This window comes from Lissotriton helveticus, chromosome 3_1, assembly GCF_964261635.1.
Source record: "Lissotriton helveticus chromosome 3_1, aLisHel1.1, whole genome shotgun sequence".
In the NCBI taxonomy this organism is placed as follows: Eukaryota; Metazoa; Chordata; class Amphibia; order Caudata; family Salamandridae; genus Lissotriton; species Lissotriton helveticus.
Genome location: NC_136061.1, coordinates 494,495,278 through 494,518,147, shown reverse-complemented (window position 1 = coordinate 494,518,147; position 22,870 = coordinate 494,495,278). Strand labels below are relative to the sequence as shown.

The following is a 22,870-nucleotide window of genomic DNA, read 5'->3' as shown; positions in this document are numbered from 1 at the left end:
ACTTCCCTGGTTGTTTAAGATGTTTAAGTGTGCCATTGGAGAGGTTGAACATTGGGTAATTATCCTGGACATGCTTATTGAATGTTTTGCTGGTGTGTAGTCGATTTCTAGCACGTTTTTTTTGTCTTTTTGTTAAGGCCGGTTGTTGATTGCTTTTTGTGCTCATGTGCTTATACGTTTGTGAATTTACTTTGATGGTCAGAACGTGACTGTTTTTAGTCAATTCTAACGATTGATTATCTTTTGTTATTACTTCCTCAATTAGTTCTCCTGATTTTGACTTTTTATCCATTCGTTGTGGGATGCTCATTTTTTTGGGATCAATTTTTTGAAGAGTTTTTCCGGGCATCCTTTCCACTTTTTCTTTTTCGTCATTATTTGTTTCTTTTTACGAGGCGATGTTATTGATATGTTTTTTCTTCCAATGTGCAGTGTTTACCGTGTGGTACTTTATTTTCAAATTCGCAGTTCACACGTTTACATTCCAGAAGGATGCTTTTTAGTATAGTTGGTAGGTCCCTTAATTTGTAAAAGTATAGGACTACAGGGGCAGATGGAAGATTGGGCCCGCTTTTCATTTTGATCCTGGGGGTTTGCGAATATGCTCGTCATAGTATCAAGTTTATTATTTATATCTGAGATGTGTTCAGCGATTAAGCTCATTAAATTTAGTTGGATATCAAGTTTGTCTGACTGCATATTCAGAGTTTTGATTGATATTTCTAGTGTTTTCACTAGAACTCCATGTACATTTATTAGAGATTCCAGATTTGAATCCTGCTTTCCATCTGATTGAATAAAGCTGTTATCTGCCTGTTGGCCCCAGTTGATATTAGGATAAAGTGTGTTTGCTGTGCTTTTTTTGTATTTCACCGCATTGTCCCTATCCGTATGGGCCTTTTGTTCCAGGTTTGGTTCATTTTTATTGCATGTTTTGATAAGTGCTTCTGTAGGTACTTGGTCTGCCTGTTCCGTCAAACTTGATATTTCTATTATTGTGTCCTGTCTAACCTTTGGTTCCAACCTCAATTGTTTACTTTGTAGGCCCCCTGCTGGATTTTTTCCCAGTGCGTCATTAGCTAGTGTTGTAATCTTATTGAATAATTTGGTATGCTGGGATTTTGTTTTTCCTTTTTTCTTGATTTGTATATTGGATTTAGATGTTGCACTCAATGCTTGTAATATCTCTTTATTATTCTAGATTGATTGAGACTCCATCCACGAGTCACTGAATTCATCCCTATAACCGAATTCTTCCTTTTCACGGTGTAATCTTGACTCTTGTCTCGTGTAGAATGGTTATTGGGTTTTTCTTTATAGTCGACGTCCAATTTCCTTTTAACCTTTCTACCTGGCTCACATCCTAACTCACATCCTGAAACCTGGGTATTAGAAGTATGAAACTGATATACTGCCCCTGGTTGATCCATGTTGGTGTCACTAATTGATAGTGATGGCAGTGTGGATGTTAATGTTACTCTAGTTTGACTTTGGTTTGTAGTGGGGTTCTCCAAAATATTATCCACAGTACTGTCCAAGATACTGTATGGGCTTTTGCATTGCGCTCGTTCTTGCTCCTGGCCGTTGTCACCTGGTTTTGCGTGTACCTGCGCTTGTGTTTGGATTGTGGGCTTGTTGTTCCCCCAACTAGGCGACTTCTCAACCTCTTGCAGCAGTGGCATGCTCATGTTTGGCCCTTCTGTTCCAATAGTGTGTAGTGTATCATGCACAGGTTGCGCCGGTATCAATGATGTCGAATTGATTGTTTTATCATCCAACTGATTGGTTTCTTTATACGGCGTCAGTGGTTTTTGAAGTCCATTAATCTTTGCGGGCATTGAGAAAATGGCTGCAGCTGGGTCTTTTAAAAATTTAAATTTACCAGTTGGGTTCATTGAGCCAAAGATTGAATAAATTGGTGCTATTAATAGGGTTGCGTGGTCTCTTGGGGAATTAATTGCACTACTCTGGGGAGAGGCTGTGCCTTTGTTATCCATTTTGGCTTTGATTTTCCGTTTCCTGAGTTGTGGTGGGTTCTTTCTTGTCCTACCTGACCTCATTATTCTGATTAATGTTAGAATCCTATTTGTGTGCTTTCAATTGTAATACTCATACATGCCATACATACCGACCCATTCGATCTTGTATGTTCGCATTTCTTTAATAGCGTCGTATAGGGGAGGGGGGGGGGCAGATAGATTCACGGCAGGGCGAGACCTTAAATAGGGTTGTAGAGGACACCATATATTCTGCTTGTGCCAAAGGGTAGTAAAAGTAAAGCACACAGCTCAGCTTTGGTATTACAAAAAATATGTCTTTAATGCAGTTATTTATGGTGCAGTCAGAGACCCTGCTCTGTCTAATAGTCACTTTCCTTTTTGCTACCAGGACTATTAAAGCTATCAGTTGTTCCTCGAATTGAACAGTAATTACAATCTGCAGTAACACGCTAACCGTTGAACTGCATTCTATTCCATATTTAGAAAATGGACTAGGACCAAAAACTGACACATAATTGCAGCCTTTTGTGCTCCTTAGTTGGTGTCCTTTGTATCCTTTCTTGTGCCCCTTCTGTCTGGTTCGGTGGGAGAAGCAGAGTGGAAGCAGAGGGCGCGGGAGCAAAGGGACTGGGAATGGGAAGAGTTAAAAGGTAACCAGTATCTTTTTCTTCCTGGATGTTGTACCCATCTGGCCTGCTTTACTTAATCCATAAACACCTTCACTCAGAAAACCAGGTCTGTCCCTGATGCTGCTAGGAGTACCTTATTAGAGCAGACTCCACAGAGACAAATCCCTAAGGAAGAGGAGTCAACGCCTGTCTGCACCGCCATACCCCCACTCTGTAGCTACCAGACCTCAAATGTGGCAAACGTAGAGTGGCTGTCACATCTGTAGTGCCTACCTCCATTATTATCCAAACCTGTACAAAGATCAGATCAAGCATATGGTTCTATTGCAGTTGAAGCTGGAAAACTGGATTTCAGTTTTTTTAGTTTCACGTTGTTTTCCCTTAACTTAGATTAAAAATGGATAAAACCAATTTGATTTAAAATACCTCGCATCTTACAGGGTGCTTTTAGTTAGAGAGGAAGCACAGAAAACCTGTTTTCAGCTTTCCACTATTCAGTACTTGTTTTCTTTTCTTAATTTCTACATTTAATGATTGGTACATATTGTCACTGAGATATTAAGGGTATTTATAAGCAGGAAATATGTTTTGTAAAACGTTCCATATAAAACTTTAGATTTGGAAAATCTATTGCCCTGAAACTGGTATGGAAGAAGTATATGTATGGGAAGTCACTTGAATTAAATAATGTTTTCTTTATTTATAGGATCATCAGTGTTAGAAAACCGAGTAGAAGTAGAAGCGATGGCTGATATTTTACCTTACTATGGGTTATCTGATTTAAAAGAAATTCTGAATTCTGTTATAAATAAAACTGCAAAGACCCCTTTTGAATGCAGACCTCTCAAAGTGAGAAATTACCTACAGGTAAGAAATCAGATATTTTGTGTTCCAATAAACAATCATAATGTACTCTTCACACTGAAGGTGAGGCTATTAATTACTGTGTGCTGATAGTGTACATTACGTTCCTGGAAATCTGGCAGAGTAGATTTCCATTGCTGTGGACTATATTCAGAGCTGTAGTGAAAATGATGCTTGGATGATGCCAAGGGCATAGTAATGTTTTTGTTAAAGTTGTATAGTATTAGCTTATATAGCACATGTTGTCAGGTTATGAATCATGGATGTCTATGTGACATTAAGGTTGCTGCTACTCAATCAATCAATCAATAGATTTTTAGAGGGCTATTAGTCACCCGTGAGGGTATCCAGGCACAGTATATCCATATCTCTTTTCTACTGGAATTTGCTCAAGGTCATGCAGAAGTTAAACCCGATATCAAATTTCTAGTTCCAACCATGGAAAACAAGGATTCATAAAACTAATAGTCTCTTTTTGTCTCTGTTATAAGCTTACATGCCTAGAAGCAGATACACATGTCCGGGTACAGGCAGCCATATCCTAGTACACCCAACATGACTCAAGGTATCAAATAACTATGCACACTAATATTTTAGACCAACCTCAGAATTTCTACACTATCTATTGGTATACTTGGGAACTTGAATCATATGACAAATGCTGCCTCATAAGCCTAGCTGCAATTCTAATGTATCTAACTATTTACATCGTGTGCATGGGTACTGGCTCATGTGCTCAGACACAACCATAATTTGCCAGGTGTAATGTCACATGTCAATATACAGCTATGTGTATTGTTTGCAGGCTGTCAGCACCCCAAGGCTATAGAAATGGTAAATGTAGGAGAATGCCTCATTTTGCATGATCATCCCCTTTTTTGGGATGGATGCTGCTGTTTTTGTGCACTGGGACTCTGTTTACCAGGTCCCTGTACATGTGCTCTGATTTCTAAAGCATGTCTCAATTGGCTATACTCCGAATGGCAACTTTACCATCCCTTTAAGTCCCTAGTATATAGCACAAAATCAATCCAAGGCCCTAAGTTAAATGTCTCTCGTAGATTGCAGCACTCCTTATGCCACCACTAGAATAACAGTGCAAAGCAGGCCTACCACTTTAGCTTGTTTGTTTAGTTTTAAAACTGCAAATTCTACCTGCCAAATAGCCCCTTTGACCAGCCTAAACCCTCCTTTTTAAATATTAATTAAAATTAATTAGGCCTTAAATTCCCATGGGACAGGGTGTTCGGAAGTTAAATATAGCCATGTAAAAGTTTAATGTTAAGAATGTCCTTACAGTGACCAGGCTTAAAAGCCATTTTCCACTCTAGCAGGGTAAGCTGTTTCATAGGAGACCATTGGGATGCTATATTAACATTAATAATATGATCTCTGCTTTGGAAACAGCTACAGATGTAATTCTTGGAGCTTTTTTTTTATAACCAACTTTGAGAGTTTTGCCGTGAAGCACAGCAACACACAGTACAAAATATACTCACACTACATGTATGACATAGTGACAAGCCCACACATTAATAATGTGCAACATTGGGATATCAGCTCGTCAGCCCATAGTACCTGCACCATTTCCCCCATATACGTTCATGTTTCTTAGGGCAGCCACGAGCATCAAAAACTGGCTTCGCCAGTGGGCACACCAGTCCACTCCTGCATGCCGCCCCCTACCAGTCGGTGGCTTCTGTTGTTTCCATGCATGGGCTGCATCCCGCTTAGCAACCAGGCAAGCCGTCCCCAGAAAGACTCGCTCAACTCTGGGGCTCCCCACCTCATCCAACAACCCAACCAGGACAATATGCGGCCTCAACTCCAGCTGGCAGCCTAAGACAGACGAAAGTATGCAATCAACTTCCCTCCAAAAGGGCCTCAGCACCAGACAATCCCAGGCTACATTATAAAAGTCCGCTGCGGGGAGTGCACACCACACGCATGCTGCTTGTGCATTGTGGAGCAAATGTTGTAAGCGCTTCGGAGTGAGATATGTCACATGCCAGTAACTGAACTGTATTATACACAGCCTCTTCGAGATCACCAGCTCACTCAGCACCATTTAAACCACCCTCCGGTCTTCTTCATCAAAGTCCCCCACCCAGAACGCCTGCCTCTGTCTGGTCTTTTTAAGGTTATCTGGGTCATGTATCATCAGCGACCTGAAAATCGCTGATGTAGCCTCTTTACCTAGCTTCCCCTAGAAGATCTTTGCCTCCAACGAACTGTACTCGGGGAAAAGGTTCTCCAGTAAGTCGTGCGCCAACAAGGCGTGGCGCAATTGGAGATACATAAATAATTGTGAGTAGGCAAGGAGTATTTGACCTTCAATTCTTGGAATAACATAATGCCCCCCCTCTTATAAAGCGGTACAAAAGGGGGTGGTGATGGACAGAGTATCTGAACCAATCAAACACTCACACCCAGTCAAAAGATCTGGGTTTAACCCATCACCGTTCTTTAGCCCACTCTGCCACCCCAGTTCAGACATGGGCATATGCAAATCAGTCTGACCCTGTGCCTCTTGGGAACAGTCCAGCCCGAACTGCCAAGCCATGCCTTCCCTCGACCGGAAACAAGCTTCCTAGGACCGGTTTCTGGCATTTCAGCCGTCTTCAGCCAGGCTTGCTTGAATCCAGTGGCAAAGTGAGCAAAGGACTCACGTCTGAGCATACCCTGCCAACCTATGGTGAACAGAGCGGTACAAAAGAGGGTGGTGATGGACTGAGCATCTGGACCAATCAAACACTCACACCCAGTCAAAAGATCTGGGTTTAATCCATCACCGTTCTTTAGCCCACTCTGCCACCCCAGGTCAGACATGGCCATATGCAAATCAGTCTGACCCTGTTCCTCATGGGAACAGTCCAGCCCGAACTGCCAAGCCATGCCTTCCCTGGACCGGAAACAAGCTTCCCAGGATAAACATCTCCAAGGTAGGCAATCCCAAGATGATCCCATGGCAGGAACCCCTCCAGGGGTGATAGCTGACCAAGCTATGTTCCTCGCCATAGGGGGCAATCCTGTTTAGGCAGCAGTTCCATCCAGTAAGTCAAAGGTCCGCCCTCCAACAGGTAAGAGACACGTGTACAGGAAGGCAAGGTACCCAACAGATGTGCTCTTTATGAAAGATCAAGCACCATCTATCCCCCATGAGTGTATTACCAGACAGTTCGCCGGGTCATCCCACCCACGTCAACCAGTCGTTAACCAGCACCGTGAGAGCTGCCAGATAGTATAAATAGATATACGATGAAGCTAGACCACAGTCAGTATTGCGGCAAGCACACCATTTTAAAAAGGGCCATCCGCCCCATCGGGTTTAGTGGGAGTGTAACCCAGTGGCCAAGATCGCAGTTAAGCCGCAGGTCTAGACCTCGAGTATTAAGAGCCCGGACCAAATCCAGAAGGGGTGACATGTGTACCCCTAGATACTTAAAGGTATTGTGTCGGGTAAGAATGTTCGGGTACCAGACCCACCCTAAAGAGTCACCTTTTACCTCCACTAAACAGGACTTGCCTTCATTAACCCAAAGCCTGGACGCCTCACCATACAGCTGGAGGAGTTTTAGGCAGCATGGCCCAGAGCGCTGTGGCTCGTTCAAGAGCAAAAACATATCAGCCTCATATATTGCTACGCAGTCTTCAAGACCCACTCCCCACTGCCATCCTTACACCTGGGCATCACAATGTATAAGCCGCACCAGTGGCTCTATCACCAAGGCAAAGGGGACAGTGGACATTCACCCAAACTTGAGCAGTCAGTGAGTGGTAAAGAAGCCAAACCATAGCGGCTGCTCTCAGATCCACAGCTGACCTGACTGTTTTTAAGAAACATCTTAAACCTGTCTTTTCCAGGACTAGGCATGCTTGTTAGGTCCTGTTAGTGTGAGTCGATCAGCGCCGGGACACTCTTGTTGAGTAGCTGTGCGCTCTACAAATGCGTTTTATTCATTCATTCATATGACGGAGCCCTTCTCCCAGGTCAACCCGATGGACAACCTCCTCCATAATAGACCACAATACCGTGTCAAATGATTTAGTGAAGTCTATTAGCAAAAGGGTTGCACCATCGAGGTCTGACGCCCGGGACAGCGCCACTTAGACACTCCTAATGCAGTGGCTTGTACTACAGCTCAACATATATCCACATTGATCTGGGTGGACCAAGTGAGGCAAGGCCCCGCTCAATTGCGCAGCTAACAGTTTCGCAAATATCTTAATGCCAGTGTTAATCAACGAAATTGGCAGATAAAAGGAGCAACAATCCTTCGGAAGACCGTCTTTGGGTAGAACCGCAATCTTAGAACAATTTAAGTCTGGTGGGAAAAACCCCTGCTGCATGACCGCTGCATCAAAAAGAGCAGGAGATAGGGGCACATGATATTCGATGGGGTATCCATTTGGGCCAGCTGTCTTTCCACCTTGCAAACCTGACAGCTCCGCACTCACTTCATCTAGCATCAGAGTTTGGTCCAGTTCCTGGGCCAAAACATTGGGTAGAGTCTGCAACAGTATACTGTCCAGAAGGGGGTTCGCGACTTCCGCTGGTGACGGAAGGCACCGCGAGTATAAGTCCACAAAAGTCAGAGCTATGACGGGGATCTCCTCATGAGGCCGGGCTGACGATTCCTGAATCACGGGGACCACATGGTCAGAGACTCCGCAGGTTGCCAGCCAAAACAATAATATACCGGATTTGCCTCCCGGGGTATATACTGTCTGTGTCGAGGCCCTCCAGTACTGCCTGGCCTCTTCTAAAGACACTTGCTGTAGCTCTGGCAAGGCCAGAGTGTTTGGTATCACGATGTCGGAGAGCAGCTGCCACCTTTAGGATCTGGGCTTCTAAATCGGTCAGGCGCGCCACCCGGCACGTCTCTGCCTGACAAACATAACCCTTAATACGGCCTCTCAGGAAAAGTTTACTAGCTGCCCATAGATTCACTGCTGAGTTCATGGTTCCTACATTAAGTTAAAAAAAAGGATGCAATTTCTCCTCGACAAAAGCCTCGCAGTCGGAACTCTGCAGGGGCCAGATGTTAAACCTTTAAACTGGCCGTAAAGCAGTGGGCTGAGTTCCCCACGACAATAACAACGGAGCATGATCAGAGATACCATGCGGGAGAATACACATCAAATCTATAAGAGAATCCAGTGCATATGCAGCAGATTGATGGGTATAGGTCCTTTGGCCAGGATGCCAGGAGTGACGAGCATCGCAGAAGCCCAGTGAGTCTCCCTAGTAGGTCAAACAGCCCCACCAGGAGTGCCTGTTCGGGCTGAGGTGGAAGAGACATCCAGGCTCGGATCAGGGACGCGTTAAAGTCCCCTCCAGCCATCGTAACGTCTGTGAGAGGGTCAAGAGAAATGATCTCAGAGTTTGCAGGGAGGACTGCAGTAGGGGAGGCGGGACATAACAGGATATAAAGTTGTAATGCTCGCTTCTAATCGTCCCTTGGTGCCCACATAGAAGCCATGAGTGTCCGTGTGTTGCACTGTAACCACCATTGGAAGAGATTTGTGCAGCAATATTGCCACTCCCCTGGAACCTTGTGTGACAACCGAGTTGTAAATCCTGTTGTAGCCAAAACGGCCCAAAAAAAAGACAGTTTGTATCCAATAAGTGGGTCTTCTGCAATAAAACCACTGCTGGCCTGTGATGCTTGAGGTATTGTAACACTGCAGAGTGCTTAAAGCGGTCCATTCCAGAAGAGTACCGTTATCTTAACGAAGGGCATAACGCAGTCAGAGAGGCCCCAAAACCAGCCCATGCCAACCCAAGAGGAGACCTGATACCCAAGGGGCCTGCAGTGCATACCATACCACGCCTAGCTAATCGCTATTGTCTGTGTGATCGCCCTCACTAACCTAGAAGGAAAACACAATGTTAGTACAAATCTTTCAACATAGGAAACCAGACTCAAAGGCTTTACTAGAACGCTTACCCCTCAACGCCCTCCCCTTTCCACACTTCACCCAAAGAAGCATCTGTCGCTCTAACTTAATGCCCCGAAACTTCTAACTTGGTGGCGCAGGAAACGTCTGCGGGCCATAGACTCCCAAACAACAGGATTCATTTCCTGCTAATAAATTTTCACACTTAAGATACAATGAAATTAGAATGTTGCCCTCTAAACCAAATAGAGCAATAACCAAAACAAGAGGAGAGCCAAACAGGCTGTGGGACGGGGGGGGGGGGTGACACAGCCTCCCCCTCTAGGTACCCCTCCAACCCACCACACCGAAAACCACTGTCGAGGAAAGTTAAGAGGGACCATCCAGTTGACGGGATGTCTGGTGACTGAGACAAGGAGCTCTAGTCTACCTCCGTAGAGCGAAAGACCAAGGGGGTATCAGAGAGGACGTCCACCTCACCCTAAATTGCCAGGTCCGGGCAGGATCTCCCCGAGGATAGTCGGAGCCCTCCCCATCAGCCCCACCAAGGACCTCCAGGATCGGAAGCTCCCCCTCTACCGGGGCGGGAGATCGACCCCGTATGCTCCCCTGACTTCGCTGGGGCCTGCTCCTCCAGGTCACCAGACTGGGCCTGCCCAGGGGACGGCTGCCACAGCAGCCTCCTCTCCGTCACCCACTCCCAAGCCTGGTCTGGAGTACCAAAGAAAAGGGTGGTGGATTGAAAGATAACTTTGACATGCCTGGAAGAGGAAAATTTATCTTAGGTTGAGGGCACAGAGCTTATGCTTCACTTCCTCAAATGATCTCCATTGCTGCTGCACCGCTCTGGTATAATCAGGGAAATATTTGGACACTAGAGTTGGAAAATTGTTAGTCCGGCCGAACACAGGCCTTCTGCAGGATGGCGTCACTATCCTTATAGCTGAGAATCTGCAGGATCACGGGTCTAGGAGAGGCTCAAGGCGAGGGCTTCGGCGCTAAAGAGTGGTGGGCCCTCTCAATGACAAAAAGATAGCATATAGAGCAGACAACTTCTCCCTGGAGACCCAGGACATAAGCCAGTCTTCCAGGGCCCCGGCAAGGCCCTGCTGCCCCAGAGATTCAGGGAATCCAACAAGTTGAAGGTTGTTGCGCCAGGACCTTTTCTCTGCGTCCTCTGCTCGGTCTGTGACCGCTGACTAGGAGGCGTCATCTTAGACATCTGTTGTTTAAGAATAGCAATGTCATCCTATGCTGTGGACACCCACACCTCTACCTTCATTGCCCTGTCCAGCACATTGTGGAGGTCCTGGCGTAAAAGAGAAAGGACCACACGAATGCCATTCACCTAAGCCTCCACCACCTCCCTTGAGTCATTTATGTCCTTGAGGATCCCCCCTAGGTCCGCCGTCCCCTGCTGCTCCAGGAGAGGCACCTGGGCTGCCAGCTCCTCTGTGTCCACTCTATAATCAGGTGGCGGGACATTTTACTGGCCGATCCTAGTCTGGACCGGGGTCTGCGGAAGCACCTTCCCGCACCCCATCCTCAATGAGCACGCCAGTCCAGCAGATGGAAAAATTGGAGAGGCCGCCCTCCATCCTCCCAAGCCTATTGCCCCTGGCCACTGCAGGCAACCACGTCTCACCTCCTTCAGTTATGCGGCAGGGTCCTGCTGCTTGAAACTGAAGTGAATCATAAGGGTCTGTCTGCGCTGAAGATTTTGGTAGGGCAAGGAGCGCAGTCATCAGGAGGGAAGAATATAGGGGACTGAGAAAAAACGTTGATAATTATGGACTTGGATCTGCTGCTGGAAGCATTCAAGGCAATTGACCCCCCCAATGCCATAACACACCCTGGACATGTAGTCCCCTACCTCTCTCCCCCCCCCCCCCCCAAGGACGCAGTCGTGACAGGCATCTGTGCAGCCACCCAATACAGGGTTCATTGTAGGTGAGGTCCAACAAAGAAGATACCGAGTGGATTGAGGTGGGATCTGTAGACTTTTGAGCTTAACTCGGGGTGAGCCAGACGGGAGGGAGGGGGAGGGTTGACTGGGCTTGTTTAAGTGTTCAACTAAATTTGTTTGTTATTAGCCTGCAAGAGACTCATGGAAATGAGACGGTACTAAAATAACAACAGTTTCACATCTGTCTGTATTTCCGCTTTGTATGTAACGTGCACACTTTGTGCTGTTTGTATTCCTCTGTCCCGGCGGAGTTGACCATGTACCGATTGTATTAAACCACGCGTGTCGCGGCTCATTGAAAATCAATAAAGTATGGGGATTTTTTTTAAATCTGCACCACAAGCCATCTCAAAGCGCATGGCAGTGGTTGCAGCTTGTTCACAAGCAAGAAAAATATTTGTCTACTCATATCTTGATGACCTGCTTATGAAAGCAAGTACTCAAATAACAGCAAAACAAGACTTCCAAGAATCTGTAAAGCTCCTACAAAAACTGGGATCACAAATCAATATGGGCCAATCCATAAGTGAACCAGTACAAAGTATAATATACTTAGGAAACAAAATAAACATAAGACTCAGGAGATTCTCAGGAGAAAGTGTCATCTATTCAAAATAAATGTTGTATATTAAAGAAACAACCAAAAGCTGTCAGCTCTTCAAATTGAGTCCTTTATAGGATCCATAGCCTCACACATCTACATATTTCCAAATGCCTGTCTGTAGGAATGTAGGATCCGCTTTCATGGTTATCCCCACTTTCCGCTGGTGTTATTCTGTTTTATGACTAGTCTGACTGGGATCCTGCTAATCAGGTCCGCATTCACTGTGCATTCCCCCTAAATATGACTACGGTAAGCACTTTGGTACCTTCCTAATTGGCTACTGGTGTACCCTTCTAAGTCCCTAGTATAGAATACTGAGGTGCCCAGAGCATAGGTACACCATGGGTCTCCCCTGAGCTGCATCATGTATTGTGCCACCCAGGGGAGTCCACTTAAACTGTAACTACAGGCCTGCAATTGCAGCCTGTGTTAGTTGGTGCTTACACTTCTCACAGCAGATATGTTTACTTATATTTGAGGTCGCTGCACTTAAAATCTATAGTCACCCCTATGGCAGGCTCTACAGTCCTGATGGCAGGGTGCTTGGTTATAAGTGTGAGGGTGCCCGTGCATGAGCAGGACACCCCTACAAAGTCGATTCTCCTGGCTTTGTAAGTGCATCACCCATTTTATACACACAGTGGACATCAAGCCAATTACGAGATGCCTAACTATATATTGGCGGCACCAAAAACAGTCATGTTTCGTATCAAACATGTTGGAATCCTTGCCCAACACTGATTCCAAATTTGAATGTGGGATCCCATGTACTGGGGGGCTCTCCTGGGGTGCCCCCTTTATTCCTGGTACCAGCCTTCCAGGGTTTAACAGCAAGCTAGTACTTCTTCCGACCACAGACACGTTTCTGCCCTCCTGCTCCTGAGCTGAGCTTGAGCAGGGGAGGGTAGAACAAGAGGTTTCGAATCATATGGAGGTGTGACCATCTCCCAGACATGACGTAGTGTATTGGGCTGGGGTGGTGGTGCTTGCCAGCGCCACCAGACTGCTGTGAAGGGCACATTTGGTTCCCTTTTAATATACTCCAGTTTGTGCCAGTTCAGAGAGGCCTTGACTCCCACTCTGGCGTAAAACTGGACAAAGGACATGGGAGTATCCACCCCTCTGTCCAGAACCTCCTCGGGGGGCTGGTCCCAACATTGCTCCTTTTTCGTTAACCACATCTGTTGCTGCTGCCAAGGCGTTTTGGTACTCCCGCTGGACACCGACCACCTAGTTCTCGACTTCCAACGTGGGACAGCTCGTGCACGGCTCCTGGTCTGCCACGGCGTTGCCTGGTCCTCACAGCTGCAGCAACAGGGTCACCGTCATCACTCCTTCATCCTCCGTCATCAGTGGTCATTGCCTCCTGGTTACTCCTGAGTGGCATAGACTCTGTCCCCTCTGCCTGCTGGTTCATCTAATCTAGAATCCACCCTTGGATTCCACCAGATTCTTTCACCTTCTTCGCCAGCGGCATCTTAACTGAAGTCCTCCATTTTGGCCTACGACAGTTTCCAATGTCACTTCACACCAATGCACATGGCTTTCCTGGTGTAGGTATTCTGGTTCCTGGGGTGTCCACCGGTGTGGTGCCTCTCCAACCTTCTGTATTCCATGGGGTTTCTTCAGAGTCCAGTCCACTGGGAAGGGTCCTTCTTCTTCAAAATTGCAACCACGACTTTCCCATTGACTTGTATTGAGTATGCATCTGTGATTCCACTCTGCACACAGCCTCCGTGGGGTTCCTGGGTACTCACCTCAGATGGTTCCTGTGTCCCCAGCTCTTCTGAGTTTCCAGATTCATCATTCTCCCGTTTTGCGAGCCCCTAATAGCGATTCATAAGGAATCGCTATTAAGGACTTGCAAAACGGGATTCATGTAGGAATTGCAAAAAATATTGCGATTCCTACATGTTCCTTATTTGCGATTAGCAATTAGTTCATCGCAAATAAGGATGCGATTTCAAGGGTGCAGGGGTGTCCAAAGGACACCCTGTAGCACCCCTGAAATGTAATCTACATTGGTGTTGCGCACACACATGTCCAAAGGACATGTGTGTGTGTAACATGCAACTTAGAAAAATGCATTTAAATGCATTTTTCTAAGTTTTTGCTATTTACCACGAGGTCTGACCTCTCGGTAAATAGCGGCCCAAAATTGCAATTTCGCAATTTTAAAATGATTCATGAATTGCATTTAAGGAATCTCAAATAGAGATTCCTTAAATGCAATTCTTCGCAAATGTGCGAATTCTTTAATAGCGAATTTTGCATTTGGGATGATGAATCTCAAATACAAAAATTGCACTCGCAAAAGGCAAGATTCTGAGAATCTTGCCCTTTGCAAGTGCAATTTAGCTTGATGAATCAGGCTGTAAGAATCTTGCCTATAGCATCTCCAGTATAGGTATTAAAGGATGACCATACAGCGTCGGTTTTTTAAAACAAACTTTGACAGGATTTGTTGTGATGCAATTGGGGGTAGTGGGGAGGTTTTGGTATGAGGACAAGAGTGAGAAATTAGGTAATTTAGGAGATCTTTCTTGATGTTCTCAGTCTTTAGATTAAAGAAGGTAAAAAATTCTTCACAAGTGGGTTGTGGATGAGTTAAGTCTTGTGGATGTTGAGGTGCGACCTTAGATTGGGTTCTGATTAATTCAAAATGTTTTTTGGGTCGATTTCTTGGTTGGTCAAGTTGGTGGCTCAAGAAGTCTGCTTTAGTGCACTTGATCTTTCGGTAATAAGCATTTCTCTTTTTTTTTAGAATCATGAGGTGCTTGGCGGATGGGACCGATCTCCAGTTGCGTTCAGAAGTTCTGACAAAACGTCTATCCTCGTTAAGCGGACCATTGAACCAGGGAAACTCTCTTTAGTTGAAGGGGAGCAATCTGGTTAATCATCGAGGTCATAGAGTTGAGGTAGTGGCTGGTGAGATCATGTACGTTGCAAGAAGCAGCAGGGGGCAGAAGTAGATTGTGGCTGGAAGAGGGTAACGTGTTAGGGTTGAGTTTTTTCAAGTTTCTTTTCCATACTTTAGGTTTTGTGGATTGAGCTGAGTTAAGTTTCACTGTTTCCTTGATAAAGAAGGTGATGATGTGATGGTCTGGCCAATCACAGGGTAGGATCGACTCAAGGTGAGTGGAATCGCTTTTAGAGATTATTAAATCCAGGATTGAGCATTTATTGTGTGTCGGGCTATTGCAAATTTGGTTGAGAACTAGGGCACCGAGGACGTTTTTGAGACTGTTGACCACTGTATTGTTGTGGTCGTTCCAGTGGAGGTTGAAGTCACCAAGGAATATTTGGGTGTTTTGTTGCCCGATGTATGTTGTGACCATGTCTATGAGGTGTTCTGTGAAGATAAAGTTGTCACCAGGTGAATGATAGATGATGTGTAACGAGCATACTGGTTTGCCATTGCTGTTGATGTCGAGGCATATGTATTCGCAAGAGGGGAGTATAGGAGATATGGCTCTGTTTACGGTGATGCTGCTCCGGTGTATACATGCAATTCCTCCCCCTGTCTTACCACTCCTGTCCAGTCTGATGATGTCGTAGTTAGGGGGTACTAGGATGTCGATGAGAGGCGAGGAGGACTCTGTTAGCCAAGTTTCAGTTAGAATTATCAGGTCCAGATCGGTAGAGATAATGAGGTCAGCTATGTAAGCTGCGTGTTTAGAGGCCGATCTGCTATTCAGGAGTGTGCATTTAAGCCAGAGTGTGGTGAGGGAAGTGGTGTGGTCCTGCATGATTGGGACTCTACAAAGATTATTGTCGATGATTCCTCTATTGTTGTAGGTGGAGGGCCTGTGAGGATTGGGGGGGGATAGTAGGGATACAACTGCCTCCCCGACTGTTACACTATGTAGATAGTCAAAGACTAAACTATCCATATAATCAAACTGGAACTGATATGCAAAGTGTCAGTACAAGGCATTGTGGATGGGGTCCCTCTTAGGCTGTTAAAGAGAAAGTCTCGTTTTTAGGTTGAGCCTAGAGCCAGCCCTCAAGCGCTGCTCTGGTGAAGATCTGCTGTAGTTCACTACTGAGGGAAGCCCCACCCACTGCCCTGCCCATTTTGTCATTGGCTTTGTCTTTTTCCTTTATAAATGCTGTCTTCTGATTGATTATGAGGCTTGGCTTATTATTATGGCCATGTCGTCATTTGTACCCTCTCATGGCTACAAGCCCCTTTACTTTGAGTGTTACAATGTACAGTACACATTATTTAAACTGTGAGCACTATTTTTTCTGTGCCTTTTCACCCCAACCCCCTTCGCACTCCAGTTGTTTTCTGTCTTCTCGCCCCCTTCACCCTCCCACCGCACTCCCGTTGTCCGGGCCTCCCCTCCTCCCATTGTCCCTGATGCAATGTAATAGGTCTTACCCACCGTCACAGTCTGAAACCCAAGCTGGGCGGACTCGGTGTTTCATCCTTCCACATTCAATTGCCAGCGTATCAATGGGTTGTGTACTAATTAGGCCACCAATTTAAGTATTGACCCACAGTTCAGTTTAGACCAAAGCAATAGAAGTGTTAATAAGAATTGGTAATAATTGCAGTTGAACTGGGGGTACGAGCGGGCCTGAAGGCAGAAGGGAAAGAGGTGTACATCTCCGAAACACATTCTGATTAAATGTTTGGATAGTTGCAACTATCCAAACATTTTCTCAGACCACAAGAATGTGGTCACCTCATAAGCTTAAAAATATTTGCTCCAGCCGCCATTACACTATGTGAGTGGTTCACAGACCTATATTGTTAGAAGGAATTGCCAGAGCGTGCAGGGACCAAGGGAGTACAACCCATCCTTTGCTGTATGAGGACGCACCACAGAAGAGTGTAAATGCCCTCATTTCCCCAGCAAGAAAACATGCGACGGAAGGTTTATAGATCTATTGCACCCAGTTGTCAATGGTCTTGAGTCATGAGTTGCTGGGTTTGGCTGAAGGCCATTTCCTCAGACCAGTGCACATGGAACCTCTCATAGCCAGGGGACTCCCAGGTCCGAAAGCATGGACCGTGCATCGCAAGCTGTCGAAGGAGGGAATCATTGCATGGGATGTGGCTGAGGGTCGCGCCATATGCTTGGATCCAGCTGAGCGTGGCCTTTGGACAACGACTGGAAGGGTTGAGGGCCAGAGAACTGGGCACAACACGTCACGGGCAAATGACACACTGTGACCAGTCATGGATACTTTAAGTGAATAACAATCACATTAAAAAGAAGTTCTACTTTCTCACTTCGTAACATCACAATATAATCTGTAAAATAAAAAAAACTACAAATGCTCCTAAAAGCCGTTTGTTTAAGAGACTTTTACTACCCAAAAAGAAAAAAAAAATACTTAAAACGTGCCAGTTGTGGTGACTTGCACACGGCATCTTTGCACGACCTCGCACATGTCACTCATAACATCTCAGATGATACTAATAATGACAGCATTGGTGACACCACAAGAATCGCTGCCATTGACGTTTCCCCACACGTGAGCAATCTGTATAAAACTTGCCCAGATCAGCCTTGAGGCAGGCACCTTTGTCACTTAGAATGTTTTGTGCAGATTCAGCAGATGGAGTCCACACCAGAGCACCATACTGAAGAGGAATTCCAGCAGAGCTCTCCATCTTCCCGGTCCCAGGCGTCTCGCAGACAATGACGGCAAATAACTTGACTTCGAATGCGAAATGAATGAGACACATAACCAGACAAGGAATGAGCATTTAATGTAGGCAACTGTTTGTTAACATTCCATGGTTTATTCATGGAGCATGTGTACGCTGTCAATATATTTTATGAATTTTGGTCATCATAACTACACTTTCTGTTGAAAGAATTATCGTTGAAACCCGCAAAGGTTATTTCAGTTATTTTAGCTTGACTGATGAGTTACATGTTTTTGTTTCCCAAGGGAGAAGCCGTGCGCCTGTCTCGGCAGCTACCGTTATATTTGTCAAATGAGGATGTGCAAGACACGATTTCCAGAATGAAGATGCAGCTCGCTGATGAAAATAAAACATGTGTTCATGGCCGCCCGTTTTTTCATCACTTAACAGATATTCCAGAGGCCAAGTAATCCGGCAAAGTACATGGAAGCTGCTCCGAGGAACATTTTCCCCGTGAATTCATGTTTTGTCATGAATACTGATTATCACTGCCATTTTTTAAATATTTATGCTGCACTTGTTCTATATTGTTTTGTGTATCTCCGATGACCTGTTTTTTTTCCTTTTTAAATATCTGTCCAATTCACCTTAACACTAAAAAATAAAACATGATATGTAAGACATCGTTCATAAAACAGCTATTTTGATTCATACTGCCACCCCACCTGCTCTTTAGCTTTATAGGACAGCATATACCAAGCTCTCTGCGCTAAACTGATATATGAGGATATGTTAACAAATTATTTTGTTAATTTCTCATTTATGAAAAACACAGGTGCCCAGCAAGTCATTATGCGCTCATCAGGACAACTTAAGACCCCTCAATCTCATTTACCTGGTTTGATGAACGGTATATTGGTAGATCTGTTGTTACCACCACAACGATGTCAAGTTATCTGTTGGGTTTTGTTTTAATAATATCTTTATTGCAATGTAGTTTCTAGTGAATAGTGCGTTAAAACTGTAAGGCATGAGAAGGCTTTTATAAGAGTGGGCCCTCAACTTCCCAAATTGTCAACAAGAAATAACATAAGGGAGGGTACATCCAGTTATCCTGCATACCACCTGCTGTAGAGTGGTGTGCGTCGATGTTTCAGATATCACACAAGCGGTAAATTAGTCCCCATGCCACATTTCTTGGATCGTGTCAACACTACGGACATGCTCTCTTGTCAAATCTGTGACTACACGGTCCATGCTCCCATGTAAACCCCATGGTACCTTACAAGTAATAAAGCCATTGTGGCCTTGCCTAGCAGTATGGTCTGTGTTTTGCGTGCATGCTTCGTAGAATATATATCAATGCTTACAAATAGTTTAATCCACCTTTTTGCGCAGATTTAAAAAGTCCAATTTAGGACCTGAAGAAAATCGACTGACCCTAACTGGCAACATATATGGCTTAACTGTGTCGACCTATGGATTTTAAGGACCATAGAATCCTTACAACATCTCACTAATTTAATCTTGCCCTCGACCTCATACATTGAAACTCTACCAGAGGATCTTTAGGCATTTTTAACACACTCCCTCAATTCCCTGTACAAACCTCGTAAAGAGCCCCACTTACAAGCGTGTAGAGTCCACCCACTCATACTAGGTGATCTGGGTGTGGGTCAAATGATGAAGCAAGCCACAGGTAGTTCCTGTGGGTAAGGACCCTAAAACACATATACATGTATATCCAAGAAATGTGGCTTGGGCACTAATTTACCTGGGTGCCATCCGCATGCTCACTTGTGATATGCACACCACTCTACAGCAGGTGGTATATAGGATAATTGGGTATACCCTCCCTTATGTTATTTCTAGTTTCTAGTAAATACTATTATGCCTATACTGGACATATAATCATAACTTCTGAGGCATATCATTTGACTGTCCAGCTCTCAGTATATGATTATGAACTGTTGCATGCCCGTATTGCATTGTGCTGGGGTGTATTTGCCTGCAGTGCACTCTTGGGGAAACAGGGTACTGCTTTTCATGAACTAATCCCACTACCTGCCATTGTATGCGTTTATAAATAACACTGCTGCCATTTTGTGACATTAATGGGCTGATGCCTCGTCAGTGGACAGAAGCTGGAGTTTACATGCGTAGACAGAAAGAGGTTGGATGGTGCTGCCTATAGGTAAGCAGGTTTGCTCCCGTTGTAATGCTGAGTGTAGAAGAATAGCAGCAATTATGTGTTATGAATTCTGTGTAGAAAGGCTGTGCATGATTATCATTGTATAGTGGTAGGGCATTAATATTGTACCTAAGATTCAGAGTAGTGCGCCAGTTGTGGTGTAGAGGTAGCAGGTGCACCTAAATTGCAAGGATTATGTCACGAACACCTGTGTATTCACCCGGAGTCGGTTTCCTTTCTTTGAATATTCTTGCCGTGGAGCCTGGCTGTCATGGTACGAAGTCCTTTGCATCTTTCTCATTCATAGTAGTCTGTCCAGTTGGCTGTAGGAAAGTGATTGGGTTGCATAATGGGAAATAAATAACTACTAAACTCCCGTTGCTCACTGAACCTTATAGTTGATCTGTAGGCACTGATAATAAGTGTTAATTATCCATCTGAATAGTACTAATTTTATCAGCCTTGGAAGGGTGAAATGGTGGGCACACTAGTGAGGAAGCTAATCGATATGTATGTGTATAAGTACAGCTCAAACCTAGCCACATTTCAGTGAAGTGCTGCACAGTGCCAAAGATACAGTCAATGAGTGAATGCAGTATAAGCTGTATTCTGAGAGTAGAAGTAAACGGTTATTTCATTGTGATGTGGTGTTCTTTGAAGAAGTGTATCTTTAACGCTGTGCTAAATTGGAGCAAGGTTGGAGTTATCCTGATGGGTACTGGAATGTCATTCTAGACCCCGGGTGAGTACATCGAGACAGTCCTGTGTTTTCACCTTATTATACTTCTACATCTCTATTGTGATTGTGATAGTGTCCTGCCTGCGGGTGTGCTGAGGGAAACCAGCAGTGGTGAGCTTGTCAGCCATTTATGTGGTGGGGCCACTTGAGAAGGCTTTCTGAATGATGCAGATGGTTTTCAATATGGTACTGACTAGCCTGCGTCAGGTGATATGATCATATGTCTCCACACCCTTGTTGGAGGCATGCTAGAATATGTAGGATACCCTTTTGGGGGATCAGGGAGGGTGCATTAAGGAGTATGGTAGGTCTTGGAGCTTGACATTCCCACCATCCAAATGCAAGAGTGGAAGGGCTTCGAGAGCAGTTCTGAAGTCAGAAATGGATTTCCTTTCTTCAGTTTAGACAGCTGGTACTAGGTTGTCTAGAATTTCTTAGCAAGTGAAGGTGAGTTCGATGGCAGGACTGAATCAAAATGTCTTGGCTGGGCCTAGACTAGTTGTTGAGTTTTGATCTTGGTGAATACTACAAGTTATGTCTTGGTTGGGTTGAGTTAAGCTTCAGGTCGGTACTGACATCTAGGTCTGGATGAGGAGTAGGCAGTGTTTAAGGCATTGGATGTTTGGAGTGAAGGAGATTTTTAAGTAGAGTTACCTGTCATTGACGCATTAGTGAATTATAAAGCTACTTTATTGGTGATTAGTGTCCCAAGGGACTCCAGGTAAAAGTTGAAGATGACGGGGACAAGATGGTGCACTCCAGAGGTGATCAGGCTCTTCTGGGACCTGGTTATGCCAATGTGAGTAAACTGCTGTTGGTTGTATAGGTAGAAGATGACCTTTAGATTAGACGCATCTCTACAATGGATGCATTAGTCCACTAAGCTGTTTTAGGCCAAGATGTGAGTTGTGGTTTCTCCAGCAGCTTGATATTGATATTGTGAGGGTAATGCATGCAGAACACTTGCTTCCATTGGTTAAGGTGTTTAGGACAGAACAGGTCAACAGGGCATTGGGAAATGCCCAGTGACCACGAATCACCAGGTGAATTTCAGAGTTCGTCTATATGAGCAGAGAAGCTTCTACCTCCAACTTGCAACAAAGTTTTAAAGACAAATTATGTATGTGGAAGGAGACACCAAGATTTAGCTGTTGGAAGGATGGTCCTGTTTCATGCAGAGGACGATAGGTGACACAAATGTCATTGAAGGGGACTCTTGCAACTGGTAGCCAGTGCAGCATGCATATGATTGGGTTGATGTGCTTTTGCAGTAGCAAATTCAGGAAAAGGTTTTCTCTCAGAGTTTTTTCATGTTTTGTAGCCTTAGAGAAAAAACATTATGGTTTCCAGGACCCACCGAGTGCAGCCTTGGAATAGTTCGTTGAATGCAGTGTGTCTTCAGGATACATACACCCATGCCTTTTGGGACCTGGCCAGTGAGATCTTGCCATCCATTCTGGAGGACAACATGAACTCACTGGTCCAAACTATCCGATATGGACAGGGCCATTTTCCCCCTTAGGCCCACAGTTGGTCGATTGGGGGGGAGTAGGATGGGGCATTCCCTCCCTAAGTAGGACATCATTACATCAGCCCAATGGGTTTTACGGATTGTTTAAAGGGACTACACCCTGCCTTTCATTTCATTCCCACCACTTATTCCCCTAGTATACACACATACATGGCTGACCACACCGTTATCTTGTTGCAAGAAGTCAATCTCCAGTTGGTCAAAGGCGCTATTGAGTGGCTGCCGGACTGAGAGATGGGCAAGGGCTGCTATTCACACTACTTGCTTGTCTTAAATAAGGACAGAAGCCTGAGGCCTATATTGGACTGAATAAAGACAAAGTCAAAATGCTAATTCAGGCTCAGATGCTCTGAGCTCCAGATTCAGAGGACTGGATGGTGTCCCTGGAGTTACACAATATGTATTTTCATATATACATCCTTTATTCCCATAGGTGCTACCTAAGATTTAGAGTGAGGTAAAACACTTCCAGCTTGATCTGCTTCCTTCAGCCTTACCTCAGCCCCTCCCTCAGGTGTTCACAAAAGTAATGGCAGTGGTTGCAGGTGATCTTCGGAGATAGGTGAAGCATGTGTTCTAGTGTATGGCTCTTGATCCTTTTAGAGATTGAGGGTTTTCCATCAATGAGCTGACGTCTCACGTGAACACTACACAGAGGATTCCATTTATAAGGGCATAGAAGCTTTCAATGCATTTCCACTACTGCTTTGAATCTAAGATATTCAGAATATGATCCTGGCGTTTCGGGATCTGTCGTGGATGTCATTGTGGAAGGTCCTAAGGCTTCTTGGGTTCAGGCCTTGTGTTCCTTCAATACCTGCATGCCTGATGGCACTT

General features: G+C 45.0%; 1 protein-coding gene across 6 annotated transcripts in view; it reads left to right on the top strand.

Moving 5' to 3' along the window:
• PMS1 (PMS1 homolog 1, mismatch repair system component) overlaps positions 1-22,870 on the top strand; it is an 851,578-nt gene that overhangs the window by 755,929 nt on the left and 72,779 nt on the right. For 3 of the 6 annotated variants that reach the window (XR_013608658.1, XM_078680382.1, XM_078680383.1), the window contains 2 exons: positions 3,336-3,496; positions 17,878-18,267. Coding sequence is in view for 5 of the 6 variants with exons in the window: in XM_078680382.1 (XP_078536508.1) it covers positions 3,336-3,496; positions 17,878-18,042 (326 nt within the window). In the remaining variant the exon portion in view is untranslated. Of the gene's footprint in view, positions 1-3,335; positions 3,497-17,877; positions 18,268-22,870 lie in introns of those variants that run through there. The other 3 variants (XM_078680380.1, XM_078680384.1, XM_078680379.1) reach the window with 1 other exon arrangement.